The 23729-nt window shown below is 39.2% G+C and overlaps 1 protein-coding gene across 1 annotated transcript in view; it reads right to left on the reverse strand.

Moving 5' to 3' along the window:
• CEP120 (centrosomal protein 120) overlaps positions 1-22855 on the reverse strand; it is a 72440-nt gene extending 49585 nt beyond the window's left edge. The window contains exons 1-8 of the mRNA XM_074953033.1: positions 22465-22855; positions 18886-19042; positions 16751-16865; positions 14453-14594; positions 10921-11069; positions 6545-6742; positions 4557-4784; positions 4084-4300 (exon numbers count right to left, since the gene is read on the reverse strand). Of these exons, the coding sequence (XP_074809134.1) occupies positions 4084-4300; positions 4557-4784; positions 6545-6742; positions 10921-11069; positions 14453-14594; positions 16751-16865; positions 18886-19042; positions 22465-22513 (1255 nt within the window). The 5' untranslated portion in view covers positions 22514-22855. The remainder of the gene's footprint in view (positions 1-4083; positions 4301-4556; positions 4785-6544; positions 6743-10920; positions 11070-14452; positions 14595-16750; positions 16866-18885; positions 19043-22464) is intronic.
• Between the last annotated feature and the right edge of the window lie 874 nt (positions 22856-23729).

The raw sequence follows: 23729 nt of genomic DNA on the forward strand, positions 1-23729 counted from the left end.
CTGTAGCAATTTACAATTTTAAAGAATGAATCTAAGCAAAGAAGTTGACATTTTCAGGGGTATATGGAAACAAATACGTCTATTTTCAGTTTTTAAACAGAGTTGCATTGATTAGAGTTTTCTATGACTGAACATTAGTGAGCATTACATGAATTTTGCAGCTCTGACTGTAAAGGTGACTTTGCTCTGCTCTGCGATTTGAAAACTGTTAGCCCTTCACTCTTGTTTGTTAACTTCTTTGCAAGATTCAACCATCAGCTCTGAAAGATAATTGTGAAATGACTTAGGAATAAACTACTTCCACCCTTGCAAAAATGTCTATTATAAAAAACAAAAACAAAAAACACCAGCCAGCAAATACAACCCTGCAGTTTCCCTCATAACTATAGATTGACTCCTGTGCTCATGATTTTTTCCCCTTTTATGTTTCACATTAAGGGCCCAATCCTGCTGACTTTTCTTAGAGAAACTCTAACGATTAAAGGGCTATTGCCTGAATAAAGGGAGCAGAATCGAGACCCAGAGTTTCCCCCCTGTAGTATGGTATAGGCCATTCCCAGAAAGCCAAGCAACAAGAAGCCATTTAGCAAATAAACTTGAGTCCTTGTTGATTCCACTGTCTTGGGATGTTTCGCCAATCATATTGCTTGACTAATATGCCTCTTTGGACTCTTTGAGAACTCTTGAATAATAGTCAACAGACAGTGTCACTGTCTCTTCTGGGCTTTGTTCTTTGATTTTTATTTTATTAAATACAAATATCCCTGTTGGATCACCCCACCCACACCCTTGTTGGGACTCCTTTGTCTATGTTTTTATGCTATCACTGAATGTTTGGGCAATATCAAAAATGCTTTATGTTTGTGGTACTTGGTATTGTCCAGGTAATCTACAGACAAATTAATGTACATTTATAGTCATAGATGTGTTCTCAGACACCAAGTGGCCTACAATTGGGAAAGTAATTACTCACTGAGCTGGTCAAAAAAAAAAAAAAAAAAAAAAAAAAAAGTCATGAACATTGTGTTTCCATTTTTGTCCAAATTTCAAAGAATTCCAGCCAGCTTTAGAACATGTATAAAAGCAAATGTTCATATTGTTTTGTTACAATAAGGTCTTATTATTTTGCACCAGGGACTGGGGAAAAGTGATGTGAGTTAGTGAGTCAGAAAATAAAAATCAAGAACCGTACCTATTAAAAAATGTATTTTCCCCCCTTCATTTGTTTTGTCCGATGTAGTTTAGGTTATTTTATTTAGTAAAATAACTCAATTCATTCTCGTTGATTCCCTGATAAAAACTATGTAAAACCAGAGTTAAGGATGAGTACACATCAGTAACTTAAGAGTAAAACAAATTGCAGGGATGTTGAATTACCTCAAAATCAAGCATTGCAAACCCAGGTAATTCAGAGTTAAGATTAACTCAAAAGAAATCTAGATATATTCAAGTATAGAAATGCATAATTAAGGCACCCAATCCACCTTCATTCTACCCTGCAGTGACTGGATGCAATAACCACACAGTTATGATTAGTGTACAATAATGATTGTAGTTACTGATGACAAGGAAACTGATTTTTAAAAGACAATAGGTTTTTCTTCTTCTTCCCACTCCCTCCACACACAGTAGAAAATGGGAAAATTCAACTCAACCTTAGCCAAGGAACCAAGACTGGGGCTTCCATAATGGTCAATATTTAGTAAAAATCAATTAAATCTAATCCCTCTTAATAGAACTTCAGGGTTAAATATCCTACGCTCTTCCTCTCCTTCCCCATTTAATGTATTTTTTCACGTCAGACCTTTTCACCTACTCTTCAAACAAATTCAAGAAAGTATCTTAAAAGATTTTTATCTAAAATCTCTAATCCATCAATTCCCAAATTCAGAGAAAGGTCTTTAGATATTTGTGGCATTGCTGGTCTAACTGCTGTCCATGGACCACTAGTGGTCTACAGTGCACTGGTTACTTGGGGCTGGCTCTTCTACTTATTTTCAGCTGCTAACACACATTCAAAAGGCAGCTAGAATACATTAACTACTCTAATATTTTTTTTCCACATAAGCAATTCTTATTTGCCATAAGGATATAGAATCATAGAATATTAGGGTTGGAAGAGACCTCAGAAGGTCATCTAGTCTAATTCCCTGCTCAAAGCAGAGCCAACACGAACTAAATCATCCCAGCCAGGGATCTGTCAAGCCAGGCCTTAAAAACCTCTAAGGATGGAGATTCCACCACTTCCTTAGGTAACCCATTCCAGTGCTTTACCACCCTCCTAGTGAAACAGTGTTTCTTAATATCCAACCTAGACCTCCCCCACTGCAACTTGAGACCATTGCTTCTTGTTCTGTCATCTGCCACCACTGAGAAAAAGCCTAGCTCCATTCTCTTTGGAACCCCCGTTCAGTTAGCTGAAGGCTGCTATCAAATCCCCTCTCACTCTTCTCTTCTGCAGACTAACCCACCCCAGTTCCCTCAGCCTCTCCTTGTAAGTCATGTGCCCCAGCCCACTAATCATTTTCATTGCCCTCCGCTGGGCTCTCTCCAATTTGTCCACATCCCTTCTGTAGTGGGGGGACCAAAACTGGACACAATACTCCAGGTGTGGCCTCACCAGTGCCAAATAGAGGGAATAGTCATTTCCCTTGATCTGCTAGCAATGCTCCTATTAATACAGCCCAATATGCCGTTGGCCTTCTTGGCAACAAGGGCACACTGTTGACTCATATCCAGCTTCTTGTCCACTGTAATCCCCAGGTCCTTTTCTGCAGAACTGCTGCTTAGCCACTCGGTCCCTAGTCTGTAGCAGTGCCTTGGATGCTTCCTTCCTAAGTGAAGGACTCTGCACTTGTCCTTGTTGAACCTCATCAGATTTCTTTTGGCCCAATCCTCTACTTTGTTTAGGTCCCTCTGGACCCTATCCCTACCCTCCAGCATATCTACCTCTCCCCCATCTCCCCAGCTTAGTGTCATCTGCAAACTTGCTGAGGGTGCAATTCATCCCATCATCCAGATCATTAATAAAGATGTTGAACAAAACCTGCCCCACGACCAACCCCTGGGGCACTCCGCTCGATACCGGCTCGCCAACTAGACATCAAGCCATTGATCACTACCCATTGAGCCTGACAATCTAGCCAGCTTTCTATCCACCTTACAGTCCATTCATCCAATCCATACTTCTTTAACTTGCTGGCAAGAATACTGTGGGAGACCGTATCAAAAGCTTTGCTAAAGTCAAGATGTATCACATCCACCACTTCCCCCATATCCACAGAGCCAGTTATCTCATCATAGAAGGCAATCAGGTTGGTCAGGCATGACTTGCCCTTGGTGAATCCATGTTGACTGTTCCTGATCCACCTTCCTCTCCTCCAGAATTGATTCCTTGAGGACCTGCTCCATGATTTTTCCAGGGACTGACGCGAGGCTCACTGGTCTGCAGTTCCCTGGGTTCTCTTTCTTCAATATGGGCACTATATTTGCCTTTTTCCAGTTGTCTGGGACCTCCCCTGATCACCACGAATTTTCAAAGATAATGGCCAATGGCTCTGCAATCACATCACCCAACTCCCTAAGCACCCTTGGATGCTTTAGATCTGGACCCATGGACTTGTGCATGTCCAGCTTTTCTAAACAGTCCTTAACCTGTTCTTTCACCACTGAGGGCTGCTCACCGCCTCCTCATACTGTGTTGCCCAGTGCAGAAGTCTGGGAGCTGACCTTGTCTGTGAAGGCCGAGGCAAAAAAAAGCATTGAGTACTTCCGCTTTTTCTACATCATCTGTCACTATGCTGCCTCCCTCATTCAGTAAGGGTCCCACACTTCCCCTGACCACCTTCTTGTTGCTAACATACCTGTAGAAACCCTTCTTGTTACCCTTCACATCCCTTGCTAGCTGCAACTCCAATCGTGCCTTGGCCTTCCTGATTACCTCCTGGACTCATCCTCTCCCATTTGTGATCGTATAAAAATATTGCTAGAGCATGCCGGGGTGTAATCTGTGTGTTGTGCTATGAAAACATTTAAGAATAGTTGGTTTATGCCGATCAATATTCATAATTATAAATCACCTACCTTTTTTGTTTAGTTTTGTGCCCCTGTCATATTGAAGACTTTCTACTTCGCTCTCTGTTGCTTCGTCTTTTGTGGGAGGAGAATGGCCATTCTGAAGTGGGGCAGAAGGGGCGCTCTGAGATCTTTGCTCTGGGCTCTTTGTTTTATCCCGTGTGGGAGACAAAACTCTTTTCTGCGAGTGTTCTGGCTCAGTCTGAAGGTCTAAGTGGATCAATGACTGAACAAAATACAAATTTTCTTATTAATCATAGTTCGCACTGAAAAACTCTGTACTATATTTACAGAATTTAAGATTACTCTTATGGCATGGAAAATAGAGATGAAGCTGTAAAAAGAGTAACAAATATACTGTAGCTTGTTCTTTCAGGCTTTTCTTTTCATGATTTAAAATGTAAAATCTGATTCAACAAAGTCACTTATTTTTTATCTTTTAGAACAGTAGCTGAATCACAATCTAAATGAGTGGATTGTACCTGGGTATTTATGCCTTCCTTTTGTAGGGTTACTGATACCCCAACAGTAGGAGCCATATCTAAGGCCAACGGTGGCAATTTTTGCTTGGCTCTATTTGGTGGGACAAGGTTGAATGCCCCTTCAACTGCCACAGGGTGCTGATCAATCTCCACATTTCCTTTCTTCAGCAATCCAGTTAGTGGTATTTCAGTGCTTCCAAGAGACTGGTCCCCACAGCAAAGATGGATCTATTATAAAAAGAAGTGCTCAGAAAATAACTTTGAGATATGTATTTATATCTCCCACTGCCAATGTCTGAAACTGAACCTCTTTCTAAAAAGGATGAAGAAAAAAAAGATTAAGAGTGAGATCCAGCCCCCTCCAGTCTCTTTACGCTGAGTAAAGGGCTGGAGTGGTGTAAATAGACCCTAAAATCTCTGTATCAACCTGGGCAAGGGTTCTCTCAGAGCAGGCACTGTAGTAGATAGCCAAGATCCACAATTATCTACACCACAGTGCCATAGGCTATGTCTACACTGGCAAGTGAAAGATACAACTTGTGTCATTCAGAGGTGTTAAAAAAAACAAAAACAAAACAAATAAAACCACACACCCCCGAAAGACAAAAGGTTTGCCGATGACAAGTGCCAGCGTGAACAGCGCTTTGTCGGCAGGAGTTGAGGTGGAAGTTTTTTGTTGGCAGGAGAGCCAACGAACAGTGGCTACAGTGTGCGCCTTTTAGCAGCACGGCTGTAGCAGCACAGCTGTGTCACTAAAAGCTGCGTTGTGTAGACATAGCCATATACAAAGGCAAAAAGGTATGTTGAAGTATGTGGATGCATCCACATACTTCAAGTATCATCCTAACAATAAAGACTTTATGAACTACCAGGGGAAGTCTAGTGCTCTTTAATTCCTGGCTTAGGGTTATTATTCTGTGCTCAAATATGTGCACACAACTCTTGTTGATTTCAAGAAGAATTTGCTGCTTTGCACACCCGGAGTAAAGTCTGGTCCTAAGAAGTGCATATAAAGCATATCTAGTCTCACAACATGAGCTCCTTTTTAATGTATATACCAAACAAAAGTTTCCCTGGAGAAAACAGCAGCTATTCTTTCTTGTCTTTGTTAAACCCTATCAATAAATCTGATCTTCCTTAACAATAAATATGCCTTTGTAGCAAATAATGAAGGCCTTGAATGGTGCAAAGCACTCTGACATCCATTCAGCAAAGCACACACGTATGTGCTTAACTTTAAGCAGATGAATTGTTCCATTCATACCAATGGAGTGACACCAATACAGACCAGATGAGGATCCAGCCCACTATGCTTATTTCAAAGTTTTTACAATAAGCATTAGTTCTTTTAAAATGATAAAGAAAAAAGATACAAAGTATTTTGTATGTCTGGCTTTTTTTTCCTCAAAGGCAGGACGTCATCAAGGTTAAATTCTAATATGCCAGCTCAGCACAGTCTTATCTACAGAAATATAAATTTAAAGACTCTTTGTAAACAAATACTATTCAATTGTGAAATGCAACAATGCAAAATAATTTTAGGTACAGAGTAATATTATTTAAAACCAATTAAAATGGTTTAAAATATAAAACTAAAAAACAATACTGTATAGTTCAGTAGAGAAGATGTACAACAGGAAAAAACCTATAAAATCAGCTCTACGCTTCACATTTAAAGAACAGACTAATAAAAAGGACAAAATGTGTTATGTCTGCTATGTGACTCTCTAATCAATTGTCTCACTTAGGACCACTCCTACTTCCATTTGCCAATTTTTCTATTGACTTTGACGGGAGCAGAATCAAGCTCTAAGAGGGGTTTTTAAATATTACGCAATAAGCTTAAAAATGACAAGACAAAAGATTAGCAATCTATATAACATTATTGATTTTGAAGTCTACTTCATTTAAGTTCTAGACTGGCAAGTTTAGATCTGAATAGAATTATACTTAATATAGGTTACCATAGGCGAGAAGAAACTATTTACCTGTATTTTTGGCTGTGCAGAAAAATAAACTTGAAGGACTTCAACAGTACTGCGTATTCGAACGGATGCTCTCTCTGGCTCAAAGTTTGGATTGATTAAATCAGTGAAGGGTTCATTTGTTACATCATTTCCCAGTAACGAATAATAAAAGAAAAACTCAGGCTGTCGTTCTGGAAGTTTCATTGTACTAGGAATTAACTAAGTGTGGGGAAGAAAAATTAATATATATATATATTTTTTTTTTTTAAAAACACAAATAATTACAGCTGCCTTCAAGCATCTGGTTAGAGTTATAAATACTGTAGCTAAAACTGTCTCAAACTCCAGAAGACCAAACTAACCTAAATCCCAGATTGCAAAAATGTTTTAAAATATATGTATACATGGAGAGTCAGTATTTCCATATTAATGGCCAGATTCTGCCACTCTTCCTCATGCTAAGTGGTACTTTACTCCAAATGCAATCTGAAAGACTTCAATGGGACTACTTGTGGGGTAGCTTTAATTTGTTTTGGGGCTGTCAATTAATCACAGTTAACTCGCACGATTAGCTCAAAAAAATTAATAGTGATTAATTGCATATGTAAATCACACTGTTAGTAGAATATCAATTGAAATTTATTAAATATTTTTGGATATTTTTCTACATTTTAAAATATATTTATTTCAATACAGAATACAAAGTGTACAGTGCTCACTTTATATTTTTTACAAATATTTGCATTGTAAAAACAATTAACAAAAGAAACAGTATTTTTCAGTTCACCTCATACACGTACTGTAATGCAATCTCTTCATTGTGAAAGAGAAACTTACAAATGTAGATTTTTTTGTTACATAACTGCACTCAAAAATAAAACAATGCAAAACTATAAATCCACTCAGTCCTACTTCTCGTTCAGCCAATCGCTAAGACAAAGAAGTTTGTTTACATTTACAAGAGATAATGCTGCCCTCTTCTTATTTACAAGGTCACCAGAAAGTGAGAACAGGAGTTTGCAAGGTATTTACGTGTCAGATACGCTAAAGATTTATATGCTCCTTCATGCTTCAGCCACCATTCCAAACGACATGGTTCCATGCGGATGAAGCTTATTAAAAAAAAAATAATGCATTCATTAAAATTTGTGACTGAACTCCTTGGGGGAGAATTGTGTATCTCCAGCTCTATTTTACCCACATTCTCCCATATATTTCATGTTATAGTAGTCTTGAATGATGATTCGGCACATGTTCATTTTAAGAACACTACAGATTTGACAAAACGTAAAGAAGGTACATGAGATTTCTAAAGATCGCTACAACACTCGACCCAAGAGTTAAGAATCTGAAGTGCCTTCCAATATCTGAGAGGGATGAGGTGTGGAGCATGCTTTCAGAAGTCTTAAAAGAGCAACACTCCGATGTGGAAACTACCAAAAAAGAAAAATCAACCTTCTGCTGGTGGCATCTGACTCAGATGATGAAAATGAACATGCATCAGTCTGCACTGCTTTGGATTGTTATCGAGCAGAACCTGTCGTAAGTATGGATGCACGTCCTCTAGAATGGTGGTTGAAGCATTAACATACAAATCTTTAGCACATCTGGCACGTAAATATCTTGCGATACTGGCTACAGTAGTGCCGTGCGAACACCTGTTCTCACTGGAGGTGACATTGTGAACAAGAAGCTGGCAGCATTATCTCCTGCAATTGTAAACAAACTTGTTTGTCTGAGTGGATTTGTAGGCTCTAAAGTTCTACATTGTTTTAGTTTTGAATGCAGGGTGGTTTTTTTTTTTTTTTTTTTTTTTTTTTTTTTACACACACACACAATTCTACATTTGTAAGTTCAACTTTTATGATAAAGAGAATCCACTACAGTACTTGCATATTAGGTGAATTGAGAAATGCTCTCTCTTGTTTTTTACAGTGCAAATATCTGTAATAGAAAATATAAAGTGAACACTGTACACTTTGTATTCTGTGTTATAACTGAAATTAGTATATTTGAAAATGTAGAAAACATCAAAAAACTTAAATAAATGGTATTCTATTATTGTTTAACAGAGCAATTAATCGTGATTAATTTTTTTAATCACTTGACAGTCCTAATTCGTATTACACATTCGTGCCTAGAGGACCCAACTTAAATCAAGGCCCCAAACACAATAGAAACTGTACAAACACATAGTAAGAGTCTAGATTCTCAGCACTTTGGAAACAATCAAACAAGGGAGGTCAGAAAGACACATGTGTAATGACTTGCCCAGAGTCACACAAGTCAATGGTAGAGACGGAAACAGAACCCAGGTCTCCTGATTCCCATTTCAGTGCCCCAGCGACTAGACCATACTGTAGTACTAGGATTTTATGGTTGTATTTCATATCATTTAGAATGAAAGATAAAGAATAATAATGTAGCATGTATTAAATGTATTGATGTAGGATACGATTTGATCGTATTCTGCCAGCCACCCTTTCTAAAAGCAGAAAGGAATGGCCTCATGTGCCATTGGTAAAGATGCATCTGCCAGAACCTTGTGTCTGAAGCGGATTTCAAGGTAGTAATAGACCTTTAGAGTTACCACTTTGTTGTAGATTTAAAATTAGTATTTTGAAATAAGTAAAAGAACGCAATGATTGTTTTCTCCTGCATTGCAATTTGATGTTCCTGTTCAAATGTTCTCTGTAAATCAATCCTGCTTTGTGTGTGAATGAGGAACCTGTGTATTAGAATATAAGTGTGATGACCATCACCAGACCAGATGTTCTAGGGAGGACAGATGTAAAGGTGCCAGAAGATTGCAACATGCCCCTATTGAGATGTCAAAGGAGGGCAGATTGATGACTCTAAAGATGAGGCAAGCACTTATCGGGACAAGATAGCTGTGATCAAAACCAGCATGGGGTATCTCCCCAAGAGACTAATGAAGTAATAAAATAAAGAAAGAAGAAGAAGAACAATTTAAGAAAACAAGCACTCATCAAATGGCAATTGATTGCAGCATGACTGTGCAAAACTCATTGGTCCCAATGAAGGAAGATCACTATATAAACAGGGTGCTTTGCCATGAAATTTTGGGTTCGTCCTGCCAAGACTTCCCTGGAACATCATGTCGCGACCAACACAACCCGGCTCCTCCCTACCAGCGATCAACCTCGCTGGCCACTTGGTTGCTCCGGACTGGTAATTATAACATCGACTGGTGGGACAGAGAGAAAGAGTGCGTGTGTGCGTGCGTGCACGCTAACTGTTGCATCTCCAATAAACAGTGTGTTGCCTTTTCCCCTGAAATAGATCCCGTATGCTTCTTATAAAGTATAACAATACCACCTTCAAATAAGGTACTCAATGTAAAAGTAGCAAAATCTGGTCCTATGATTGCAACCAGTTTCCATTATAAAGCTCTAATTTTGTTTCCCTATGATTTTGGCATGGAAAATTGCCAAATTTACTTAAGGAAAAGAAGAATATTTCTGTAAGGTTTGAAGAAAGTTCAAATAACATGAGTTACAGATGATTTAAAAAACTATGCTGACTTTGAAAGTATTACTTATGTTTAGCAATTATTTGTGTCCTTGTAATTCAAAAAGCAGCTTGTTGTGAACCCTCCACATTTTCCATTTGTTAAATCTCTCTAAATTTATTTATGTCTATATTTGAAGAAATAGGTTGCATTTAAAGTTATTGTTTGGATAGTTTTGAGCCCATTTACTGTGTTAAAGAGAGCATGTTATCCTTTCTGGGCTGGCTGCATCTTAGAAGGAACTCAGGGGTATTTCTACAGAAAACAGAGCTTCCTTAAGCTCAAATGGCAGAGATATGCGTTTTTGAAGATGAAGGACCAAAAGTTTTCAAGCTTCAGCTAAGTAAGTGTGTAACATTTTATTAGGGAGAAGGGAGAATTTCTCCACATTTAAACTTGCAACTACAGTTCCATGATTAGGTTGATTTGATTGCTTGTAATTCTAAATTTAATTACACAAAGAAAAAAAATTTCAAAACCCAACAACTTGGCAATTTCCAAATAAAAAACCCAAACCTACTATTTTAGAAATCAGTTAAGGTTGCTGAGTGACGACAACGTACTTTTAATGTACCTATCTCACCACTAACAAACCCAAAATGCTTGAAGACAATAAATGAATGGTTTGACATCCTAAATCTTACACTGTCCACATAATAAAATTGTTACCAAGTATAAAGTAATGCATAATTTTTCAAAATAAACTTTAAATCTAGCCCAAAATGAATACTATTCTTTCACCAGAAGAAGATAAAAATTTAAAAGATAAATACAGGAAATGGGAAAACAATAGCAAAACCATTACTTTTTCACATACTATAAAAGTTTTATTGGCATAATGGTCTTAAAGGTGAATAATCATTACCTGTTCCAGCTGCGTGGCAAATGCTATAGTCACAGACAAAACAAAGTATTTTCTGCAATATTCTGGTGGTCCAATTTGATGATAGCCTTCTTCCTCATTCAGGACTGCTAAAATATTTTTAGGATCTAGCCCAGAAAGCAGAGCAGGCACTTTAAGAGAAGAGAATTGAATTTATATTGTTATGTTCTTCTAGATTTCCAGATTTGTGTATTTCATCTGTTCTTAAAAAAAACCAAAACAAAACAAAAAAACCCCACACAACTGAAAAACACCCCTCCCCAAAATTACATCATGGAGCATCAGACTGCTATCCACCTGGGCCACCAGCAGAGTTGGAACCTTTAGATCCATCACACAGACACCGACTGCTTGAGCTAACAACGTAACTAATCATGTATCAGACTGGCATCTTCTATGCGGACCAGAATATTTTACCAGTGGGTAAAGCAATTGAGAGACTCGGATGACTTGGGAATCCCAGGCTCTGGAGGGGAGTGTGCTCTAGCAGACACCTATTCACATGCCCATTCCCCACCCCAACCCCCAAGCAGGACTCCTTCTGCCATCTCCTCCAAATTGTCCCTGTCTCCACCCCATCTCCTTCCTGTTCCTGGCTCTTCCAGACCACTCCCATTCCCTCACCTAGCTAGTCTGTCTCCACTCCAAGTTCCTCATTTGAATTCTAGTCTTCTTCTCCAAGCAAACCCTAGTCTCACCCCTCTACATACACAGCCTCCAGTTGCCCCCCCGCCCACTATATTCTCCATCTTCATTGATATCCAGTGCCGACTTCCCTCCTGGCTCCTAGTCGGAGTCTCCTTCCCCAGCCACTCCAGGTTCTCCTGGATATCTCCCCCTGCACCACAGTTCCTCTTTAGATCCGTAGCCCTTCACCCCACTGTGGTCTTGAGAAGAGAGAGAAGGACCGGGCCCTTCTATTATTTCCCAGTGCCTCCACCCAGAACACAAGTGGAGGTCATGCCTGGACAGGGTGGTGCGGGGAAGAGGAATAAAACGGGGTTTCTCCATCTCTCCTTCCTGCCCAACTGGCTTTGAAGGAAAAGAGAAATGATTCTTTCATTGTGCCACCTCTTTTCTATATTTAAAGATCTCAAGAACAAGCAGCCATTCTGCTGAGGTAAATGCCCCATCCTCCCAATCTGACTGGTGTTTCCAAGATTTGTAGTCTGATCAGATCACTGTTTTTTGGGGGCAGGAAGGAAAATTTTCCTTCGGGGAAATAAGAGCAGAATGTCCGGTAGTTTTTCCATCTTCCTCACAGCATCATGGAGGCCCGATTTTAAGTTAATAAGGAGTGAAGAATTAAAAGATGAAATTTTCATCTTAAGTAAAGCCCATAATTTGTCACAATTTGTGGGTGAGAGCTCAATATCCCAGAGACAAACTTGAGTAGGAGACGTAGGAGATACCTGGTGGTGCCTATTAGCCTACAGGAAACAGGGAAGACCTTGAGTCTTCACAAACTTAGGTAACCTTTCACATATGCCCTTATTCCTCCTTCCAGGGAAGGGTGAAAGAATTTAGAGGAGTGAGTTAGGCTGAAGGGAGCCAACCCTGAATATAGGTTATTTAACGTGATGCCATTTAACACTGCATTGAACTGTCTTGTTGTGACAGTTCTCAGGGAACCCAGGACTGACAGTCACCTTGTTACCCCTGCCTTCAGAAAAGGGAGTCTCATGTGGTAGCTGGGGGTCAGTTCCCTAACACCACATTTCAGCCACTCAGGCACTCTGGTCTGGGCTATGCCAGCCCTAGCTTCGCCTTTCAGATTAACAATAGGTGTATCCCAATTCCTGAATCATTCCCCTGTGATATCCAGCCCCTGGCTACTCACAGATATTCCAGACCCTCTGCACCCAAAGACACACCCCAGTTTTACCTTAAACCACTGCTCCTGTAAACCACACAGAGCTTGTGAGCACTTATAATAAAACAAAAGTAGTTTTCAAACAATAAAGATCGAACTAGAAATAAAAAAAAAAAAAAAGTGGTGAAAAAAATGGTTACAATTTAATAAAAAAAAAAAAAAAAAAAAAGATGAAGCATGAACCTGGATCTACACTTATCAATAGATACCTTTCTTATCTAAGAAAGTCGATTTTCCTCCCCTCCCACCAAAACTCAGTCTGTTGCAGAACTGGCTGTTTTCTCTAGAACCAGGATCCAAATGTTTGAGGGGTTTCCTCAGTGAATGGATGCAGTGTCCTTCCCCACACTTTTCAGGATAATAAAGTGTGTTTGGTTTCTATTCACAGATAGGGCGAAACCCTGCCTAGCTGTAAAGTTTCTTTTTTACCTTTAAGTCGTTTTGATTGTTTCTTGTTGCCTCTCCCGGTTTCCCATTCAAAAGTTTTAGGCTATGTCTACACTGGCAATTGAACGACAAAAAAAAAACACCCAAACAAAAAAAAAAAACCCTAAAAGACAAACGTTTTGCTGCAACAAGTGCCAGTGTGAACAGCGTTGTCAGCAGGAGCGCTCGCCTGCCAACAACGTGAACACCACTCATTGGGGGCAGAAGTCTTTTGCTGTCGGCAGGAGAGCCGACAAACAGCAGCTACACTGCGCAACTTTTAGTGGCGTGGCTGTGGCGATACAGCCATGTTGTTAAAAGCTGTGTAGTGTAGAGGTAGCCCTCATATTATGCAGGGCTAAACAACCTAGCCCTTCTACTGCATCACTGGCCAATCAAGGCAGAGTGACAACTCCCCCTTGCCCATATGGGCCATCACCAAGACATGGTCACAAGACGACAAATTTCTACTCCAAGTCCATCAAGCATACTTTCAGTATATTATTCCTTAAACATTACCCATGCATATATTTCACAATGATTATGACTCTTGACAAGTTATAAGCGTTTGGAGATACTAGTTATCTATAGAGAGTAACATGTAATGTGAGTTTGTCAGATCTGGTGCAAGAGATATTACAAAGAAAGAGGATACTTTGCCAAGGGGTCTGTGTGTCACACTGGTTTTGGAGCAGGAGAACAGCTCTCTCCCGTCAAACTAAACATTAATAAAGTTTGCACCTTCTGCTTTAAAAATCCATCCCTGTATCTGTATTTTATTTTCCTGCGTGCCCTGATCAACTCTTACCCCTGTTTTCTACTACCTCTTTTCTGGACTACTCGATTTCAGTACTTTATGATCTTAAGTACAAACTATCAAAACTACATTCTGTCAAGGAAATAAGCAGCTTGTTTGTTTTTTAATGACAGAAACCTCACACCCATCCTATTACAATAAGCAAACAAGCACACCCGCTTTATTGGATCCTGATATGATTGGATAGCCATTATAAAATAACCCTTGCACTCAATGCTTACATTTATATGTACTATATGCACTGTAATAGGTTGTAAATATTTTGTATAAAAATGCTATTAAAGTAAAATGCACTTGTGTCCCAAAACAATCATTTGCAATCAACTGTATGCTCTTCAGACAGAAAAACACAACTTTTCTGAATAAAATGTAACTAAAATGTTTATTATGCTACTAACCTTTCCCTTCTCTAGGAGGTGCTTCTTTTGCTTTAAAGCCATCCACTGGTGCTTTTGTATCAGTTTCCAACACTAGACTTATCTGTATCTCTGATTTAAATTTAGTATATTTGTTGTTGAGCAAAGGATACCATTTTGGTGCCTGCAGAATTAAAAAAAAAAATTATATATGGATAAAGTATGTTCCAAAAAGAAGAAGAGAATGGCAAAGGCATATAATGTGGTTACAGGATGAAATAACTCTGCTACAGCCTAACTGCCAAAAGATGTAAGATGTGCTTCAGTGCTTACTTTCAAAATATCAGACTGATTCTCTGTCACATTCTACCGTAATAGCAGAAATTTTGTTATACCAAATTTCTTAGGTAGATTGATGTGGACCAAACCTTTCTGCCTAACAGTCAAGATGTCTAACAACAATGCCCTGATAGGCTGCTTCCCATGCACTTCCAAAGGCTAAGATGGAGCGAAACCACAAATTACAGCAAGATCACAGTTTTAGGGGACCCCGGGGCAAAATCTGAAACTGAACCTCTCCCTCCCCACCTGAGATCTGGGGTAGGATGGCAGGGAGCTAGCTTGCCCCACTCACTCTGCAGAGGCGCCTCCTGTCCCACAAGGCTGGGCATGGTTCCCTGCTCTATATGTCATGACCTGGCACATGGGATCACTGCTCACTCAAATTTTCCCCAACGACCCTTCCATCATGATAGAGGAGTAGCCGGGCCAAACCTAAGTGGCACTATGACTCTGTGCGCCAGGTCACAATGCTATGTGCTCAAATTCCACTGGTTTGGGAGCCCACTCAAGCAGGGCGCCTGGGGTGAACTGCCCCTTTTGCACATGCCCCATCCCAAGCATTCTTGAGCAAGGTTTACTCAGAAGTGCCTGCCATTCACCAATAAAACAGCTCTCTAAAAACTGCCATATATCAGCCTTTTGCTTTATTTTTTCCTTTTTAACATTTTTCTCTTGGTCTCCTCTGAAGTAGGCAACTGTGGCTTAATTTTTCTAAGATCTCATCTAACAGACCCTCACATGGTAAAACTGTATGGAACACAAGCTATCTTGAGAAGAGTGAGTTTTTTCAACCCTGCTAAAATGGCTCTAGGGAATCCAGGCGATTGTATGACCAGCCATGGTGTAGTTTATACATAGAGTTTAAGGCCAGTAAGGACCATTAGATCATCTAGCCTGACCACCTGTATATCATGGACATTAAAATTTTGAGCACTATATTTTACACATTTGGCTAAAGCATAATTTCCAAAAATGCATCCAGGACTGCTTTGAAGATATCAGGAGATGGAGAATCTGCTACTTCCCTTGGTAGTTTGTTCCAATTCTACACTGTTAAAAATGTACTTATTTCTATCAGAGTTATTGTATTGGTGCCAGGATAGTAGAGAGACCAGGTGGGTGACATAACATCTTTTGTTGGATCAACTTCTGTTGCTGAGAGAGACATGCTTTTACAGAGCTCTTCTTCAAGGCAACCCTGAAGCTGTCTCTCTCAGCAAGAGAAGTTGGGCCAACAAAAGATATTACCTCACCCACTTTGTGTATCTTATGTCTAGTTAAAACTTATTGGCTAGTCATTGGTTCTTGTTACACGTTTGTCCTTTAATACCCAATATTTTCTCCCTGAGAAGGTACTTTAACACTGTAATCATGTCACCTCTCACTCATCATTTTGATAAACTAAACAGATTCAGCTCTCAGTCTCTCACTCATTTTAATCATTCTTTGAGAGTTTCTCCCTGTACTATTATTTCATTGCCATAATCTGAGGGATTTTTATTTTTTTAAATAAAGAATGCAAATTTGGTTGTTTCAGCAAAGAAGAACTACTCAATTACAGACAGAAATAAAAATCCAAAATTAGTCTGATTATTAAAGACAGCTTACAGAGAATTATTTCATATGAAATACAAAATACATCAATGTCAATATTGCAATTCTCAAAATCTTTAAAATTCAGGAAGGCAAAAGAACCTTCACACATGCTTGGCCATATCACAGTAATCTCCAATGACCAATTTAAAAATAAGTCAGATGCATTTTACATTTCATCATGTTAATAAAATGAATACAAAATATTTGTACTTCACACATGCTATTAAAATCTCTTTTGAAAAGGTTTTGAACTACATGTTCTGATGAGTCAACATTCCTTCAAATAGAATTGGAGAGCTCTGCAAGTTCCTTTTGAGAACTACTTCTGAACCTACAAAAATGGAAAATATAAGTACTATCAAACTGTCAGTTATTAACATCTCCTCAGAACAAATAACATACCTGTTTCTTTTCTTGAGCAGCTCTTAAATCAAGTACAATATAGCCTATATTCTCCTTAGTTGAAGATACAGGATCCAAAGCAAAACACTGGAGTTTGATAGGTGTACGCTGTAGCCTGGAAGAATACCACAATGAAATCCAATTTGTACCAACAATCCCTGTAATCAGACTTAACTGATGAAAAATGTCACAGCACGGAAAGATGACAGTATAAAACTAAATCTGAAAATATAGCAACTTTTTAACTGGTTCACATCAGTACAAACTGAATATACTGTTAAACTTCTACAATCTAACACTGTTCTAAATGATAAGGAGGTAAATAAACCCATTTTTAAAAAATTAGTTCACTAGACCCTCCTAAAGTCCAAGCAATCATGGAAAAAATATAGTGGTATTACTTGAAACTGTTCCTCACCAGAAAGAGAGGCAGGTTCAGATTCTACTCTCAGACATGTAACATTCATCACCATGTATTTTTAAATCTTATGCTAACAGTTGGACGTATAGTATTAAACTGACACACAAAATAAGCAGCACCACTTATTTCAATTGGAATTTCACTTCAGTGTTAATTCAGTGATTAAAAAGGTATAAATAAAAACAGACTGTTGCGTTCACTACTTGATTACATCCTTTGAACTATTTTCAAGTATGTCTTCAGAATGTAAATTTAGCTACATCATTAAAAACAATGGCCTCAAAACATTTGAAATTATTCCCCCCATATACAACCATCAAATTAAAGATGGCTATGGCTGCATAGATAATGCCCCCTAGTGGTTTGTACATCAATATATTTGGGCAGGGATGGTCATGCACTTGTCAGTAGCAAGTGTGAAAAAATTTCTCTGATGATGGTGGTACCACTATTGAAAATGCAAAGTAACTAAGTGTGGTGAGTCTGTTACATTGAGCATTAATATTAAGGCATAAAGTTGACGCCAGATACGATATTATATATGCTAAATTAGGCTAAGTGATAGCTGCTGCAGAAACCATAACTCAGAACTGTAATAGGGGTTTTTTTGCATTTAATATGGTGTAGGATTAAGTTTTCTAGTAATATATTCCACTGTATACAGGATAATTTGAGTCCACTGTAGGTATTGTAGCATAATGCTCTTCTACTGTAAGATTTTTTTTAAAAATAAAACTCATACATGAGTTTTAGACTCCTTCAGTGTCACTCACACTACCATTTATCATTTGTGCTGTAGCAGCAATGCCATGGTGGAAAACTTTCAATATATACTGTAATTATATATAGCAGATTGCACTACCCAGGGTGGATAAAAATCAATTATTTTTAAAAAATTAAGTAAAATAAACCAGATTTTTTGATAAACTGCTTTTTAAGGGAAAAGAATCTATCTAAAGATAAAGATATCTTTGTGTTATAATGTAATTCTAATTCTATAGTATGAGACAATATATTCACGTAATGTTTAAGAAAAGTTTTGTAAATGAGTTTCAAGAGTTCATGGATTAGGGACCCAATCTTATGGGGTTTCAGGGGCTTCTGTGTAGATTATTTAGGCTAATCTTTCTATCTACCCACCCAATGGGACTCAGTGCTCAGTCTAGAAGATACCATCAGAGTTGCTTAGTTTTGCAGATCTCAAACTGTGGATATGTGTCTCCAGAGATAACATGCTTGTTAATAGCAAAATTGTTTTTAAATAAATAAATATATAGAGGTGAGAAATAACGGACCTCAACCCTATTGTCCCTGTGTACACAATTTTGCACACAGAGTCAATCCCTTACCTCTCTCTAAAAGTGCAAAGTTTCAAAAAGTTCAATGAACAGAAGATTTTTGGGGGCGGAATAGATCTGGACAAGGAGAAGAAGTCTGCAGATAAATGTGAGAAGGGAGGGACAGGTAGTAGAAACAAAAGTGAAACTGTTGGAGCAGCATATTCCTGAAGTCTTGAGGTCTTTCTGAGTGTAGCCTTCATTGATTTGAGATCTACCATACCTTTCTCTCACTAGAAGGGAAAATCTATGATGGCAGCAGGCCATAAAAGAGACCCAGTACTACTGTCATCTAAAATTTTTAGAAGCCAAACACACAGCTTTCACTGGGTGTAAAGATAAAAATAATGACAACATTGACAATTTTATAATGTAACCTGTGCTGGTGAAGGGCTTTCCTATCAAGCTCCCAAGCCAATTCGGTGGCAAACTCTGGCTGGTCTGAATGATCCACAGGATCCGTAGCTAGCTGTTCACCATCAAACTTCGCTTCTACCACAAGCATATGCTTTGCACGTTTGGGAAAATGGCGTCCTGGAAAAAATACAAAGGCACAACTATCAGGCAGCTCTGCTAAAAACACAGAAGAACTTGTGTTTTTGTCAAAAAACAGAAACTGTACAAATAAATTTCCTTATCATTCTTCTTGAAGTTGTTCTAAAATGTATTAATATACTTTCCACATCTTAATTTTAAAAAAGTATCATTCCTTTCTGTTATTTCAAAGAAGTGGAGGGTGGACTTCAACACATAAAAGGTAGGAAAGTATCCTGAGTAAATATACACGATAAATAATTTTCTATTAGGTCCCAATCTTGCAAACATGTATGTCAGTAACTTTACTAGTGAGTAGTTTTATTGAATATAATGGAACTACTCACATGAGTAACTTTACTCTCCCATGTGTATGGGATCAGGCACTTACTATGCTATTTTGATTTTTTTCCTTTAGTTCTGGAAGTTCATTGGGTTGTTTAAATGGGTACAATATGCAATGTTTCCTAACTTTATCTCAAGAGCCAGGGTTGAATTTTTATATTATTTGTTGTACACCAGTGTCCTAATACTGTCATAAGCAAGAATAATTCACTGCCTGCCATAAAGAGCTTGCAATCAAAGCTGGACAGACAGTCAGATACATAGCAGGTATATTGCTGGTGCAGATTTTTAAGTGGTTCATTACAAGCTGTCATTAAGCTTTTCACTAACCTGGTGTGAGGTTATTATTTTTTTAAAACAATGAGGGGTAGAGGAAATGAAGATGGAGTCCTGTGATAGTTTGTTAATTTTGTGATTTAAGTGCTCATAACAGCACGGTATTAAAAACACTCAGCCAGATAGGCATTGTGCAATCCCCCCACCCCCCCAAAAAATTTCACAATACTTTATTTAGGGATTTGACTAGCATCTATCTAAATTTGGTATGCCAATTTTCAGCCCAGAAGCATTACCTCTAAAAAATGTTTGAGTTGTATTTTTGGAATGTAAAAATCTAGAAGAACCTCCAAAACTACATATAAGCTGAATTTTGAAAGCTACTGGTCCATAAAGAGTAATCAGTCTAACCAAATTTTAATATATACCTGGAGAAAGAACATTATTAATATCTCAAATATTTATACACATCCTAAAATTCTGAACACTTCATAAAAAGCAGCCTACATTTTCAAATGTGACAAGTTATTTTGAAAGTACTACTTGGGACTCTTAAACAGGTGGATGCTCAGCATTTTATGAAAAGTAGGCTTCCTGAAGGTGTCTTAAATTGGGTACCACCAATCATCCTTTTTTGAAAATTTAGACCAGCATGCCTCACTTGCCTCCCTTAATTAGTTACTACATAGCATGACTCCTGAGACAAGAGAGATAAGGAAGCAGTCTGAATCAACATTCTTCTGGCCTAATGGATTTCTCATTTTAAAGAAACAATACAGAGTTTTTCTCCTTATGACTGTGAATGTAAAACAACATGTATTTTATATTTACTGTAGTTATGTCTCAAAAATTTGAGATCAATTCTTTCAAATTATAATCTGTAGTGCTGGGCACTCTAGAAATAACATTCAGAACAATTTCTGGAAAAAGATCTTCCCAAAGTCATTCATTGAGAATCTAATGCTGAAAACACAGAAAGACACATAGAAGTGCCTGGAAATACAGAAATAATCAGATATTTTCAGATACAGCACAGAAACATTCATTTAGGACAATCTGTAACTGAAGCATGAAAAATCCCAAGATATTTATTTAACCATCCTTTCCCCACCTACCAAAATTTCTGAAAGTTAACAGAAGACTGTAAATTACTATTACAAAGTGTATGTCCAAACTGAGACGATTTTCAGAAGAAAGCTCTCTCCCGAGTAAAGTCATTTTGTGTAGATAAATGAGGTGTGGATCCAACTGTAAGGAACATGAGTGCATCAGGGTGGTGTACTAGGCCCCAAACCTGTAATGAGGTCTGCACGGAATTTATTACAACACCTAAACTTTGCAGCTTCTTTCACATGGTTAAGATAAAATACAGCCCCTTCAATAAGAGGGGTATAACTGCTGATAGCTTTTGTCTTTATATTTTTAAGAAATTGTGTTTCTATAGGCTTTGGTCAGTCCAGATATCAAACCTTATTTGATTATGATTGTGTTAAAAAAATTAAGATATAGATCATTAGGCTATGGCAAATAAAGGGGCATACAAACTTTTTAAAAAGCTGACTAGAGTTGAGTGCCACGAGTATATCAAGCGTTTCAGGAATTATACCTGTCTGAGTCACATCTGTAAAATACACAAAACTTTGCAGTCACCCTGTTTGGGTTTCTCTCCCCGCTCCTTCTTTTGTTTTAAAAAGTCCCCTTCTCCATTCCCTATTTATTTATTTATATGTGCAAGCATTGTGCAAACAGAACCGTTAAACTGATCATACACAAACTGCTATCAAATGTTATAACAACATTGAAAATGAGTTCCTCCTCACCAATTTCTGTTAAAGTAATCATACCAATGGTAGCTACAACACTGAAAATGTTATTTCCCTTTTACTGTTTCAATTCTAACTTATACGTAGCCAAAAACTCACTTTCCCTCAAGTAAACCAGAATCAGGGATTAATTTAACACCCTAGAATTGATTTTTACACCGTCTATTCTCATGGTATTACATGAATGAATGTTTTCTTTCAATATTTTCTGCCATTTAAAATTGGAGAAAAAGAGAGCACCACCATAAAACAAATGAGACACGCAAAAGTTCAATACTTCTACTCTCCGATACCTTAGAAGGAGTACCGTTATTTGCATATACCCTGAATTAGATACAACATCCAGGACAAGCAAGCAGAAAAAAAAAGGGGAAGGGGGAGAAGTTCTTAAAGACTGCACAGTTGTTACCCCAGCCCCTGCTTCACCTTCCCAGTGGAAGGTAGTGGCTCGGGGACTCCTTAAGATATATAGGCCCTACATCTTGCCAATAATGTCAGTCAGCTGCTCACTGAACTCACTTAAATCAGAGCTGAATTTGGTCCACAGAGCTTTCACAAAACTAATCAAAGTTTGCTCATTCATTTAGATTTTAAGTGATTCTGATTTTAGTAAGATGGAGACTGTGCTTTTAAGGAGTAAATGTAACTTCAGTTCTCAAACTCTTCTTTTATATTCCTTATGAAGTAATCTGCTGCTGGCAATAACGAGAAAAAAAATCACACAAAAAATACATCAGTTATAAGGCAAGCCCACAGACGTTACTTAAAGGTAATTCTGTCTCACATCCTGGCATGTTATTTACAGGGATTACTAAATCCATCATCATGGTATTTTAGCAAAATTTACATAGTCCAAAAAAAAAAAACCCCAGAAAGGGGAAATGAAAAAGTGCAAAGATGTTAATGCCAGGAGGCCATCGTGCACGGAGCAAGAGCCAGCTCTGCGCTCAGAGGACAGTGGCGGGCTCAATACTTTACCTTCCAGGATGGAGACAACGATCAGAAGCTGGTCGGATCTGGAGACCATGTCTGCTTTGGGGCTGTATGGGAAATCGGGGATCCGGGCTAAGGCTGGCAGCCTGGGGGGTCCCTGGCCCTGCTGGGGGAACGGAACCTGAGGCGGGGCGAGCGGTGTCTCGGTCCGGGCTGACAGGGGGTTACGGGGAGTGGAGTCTCGGGCCCTGGCGGGGGGGAGGGGTCCCCATATGCAGCGTCTCAACCTCTGCGGGGACAGAGCAGGATCTGCCGCGCCCAGCTCCGCTCGCGGTGCCGCCACCCGCCGCCCTTTGCCGCCACGGACGCTCTTTAAACCAAACCGCTGCCTCCGCCGCTCCACTTCCACCTAGCAACCAAGCGTCACCGGGCAGCCTGGCGGACAAAGAAACACAGAGACTCGGGTGGAAGAGGAGAGAGCGCCGCTTCCGGTCTGGGATCACTGCCGGCCAACCTGCGGCGCAGCGTTCGCAGCGGCGTTTGGGGTGGGAGGAAGTGGAGTGTGTGGAGCAGCGCCACCTGTGGCTGAGGCGGGAGAACGACACCGCAGCGCTCTAGATGGGGGCGTGCAAAAACAAGAGAAATAAGGGATCGTGCTGTTATGTTCTCCATCCTCCCAGCGGTGCCACAGGGCTGGGGTGCGAGGGAAATGTCCAGAGAGGGGGTTTGCAGGCAGTGTTATCGGCAGCCTCATTTGCATACAAATCTAACCCAGCTGCCACAATCCTGGGCCTGTTACGTTGCACTGAAGGTGGTGTAAACTGAAGCAGGGAAAGGGATTGCTACGTTAGAATGTGCGATCTACAATTGCAATTAAAGTTGACATAACTACTGCACTCAGGAGTGCTGAGTGCCATAGCTAAATTGACCTAACTCCCACTGTAGCAAGAAGGTCAACAGAAAAATGTTTCTATCAGCCTAGCCGCTGCTGCTCCGGGAGAAGGAATTCCTACAGCAATGGGAAAACACCTTCTGTCTCTACAGGGTACACTCAGCTTATGCTGCCATAGTTATGGCAACATAGGTATAGTCCCAGTGAGCTGTAGCTCACGAAAGCTCATGCTCAAATAAATTGGTTAGTCTCTAAGGTGCCACAAGTACTCCTTTTCTTTTTGCGAATACAGACTAACATGGCTGTTACACTGAGTCCCAGTAGTGTAGACATAACCTCAGAGTGGCCACGCATGGTGCTATACCAGTATAATGAGAGCGGTACCTTTATATCCTGTAGCAGTGGTTCCCAAACTGGG

This window comes from Natator depressus, chromosome 5, assembly GCF_965152275.1.
Source record: "Natator depressus isolate rNatDep1 chromosome 5, rNatDep2.hap1, whole genome shotgun sequence".
Lineage (NCBI taxonomy): Eukaryota > Metazoa > Chordata > Testudines > Cheloniidae > Natator > Natator depressus.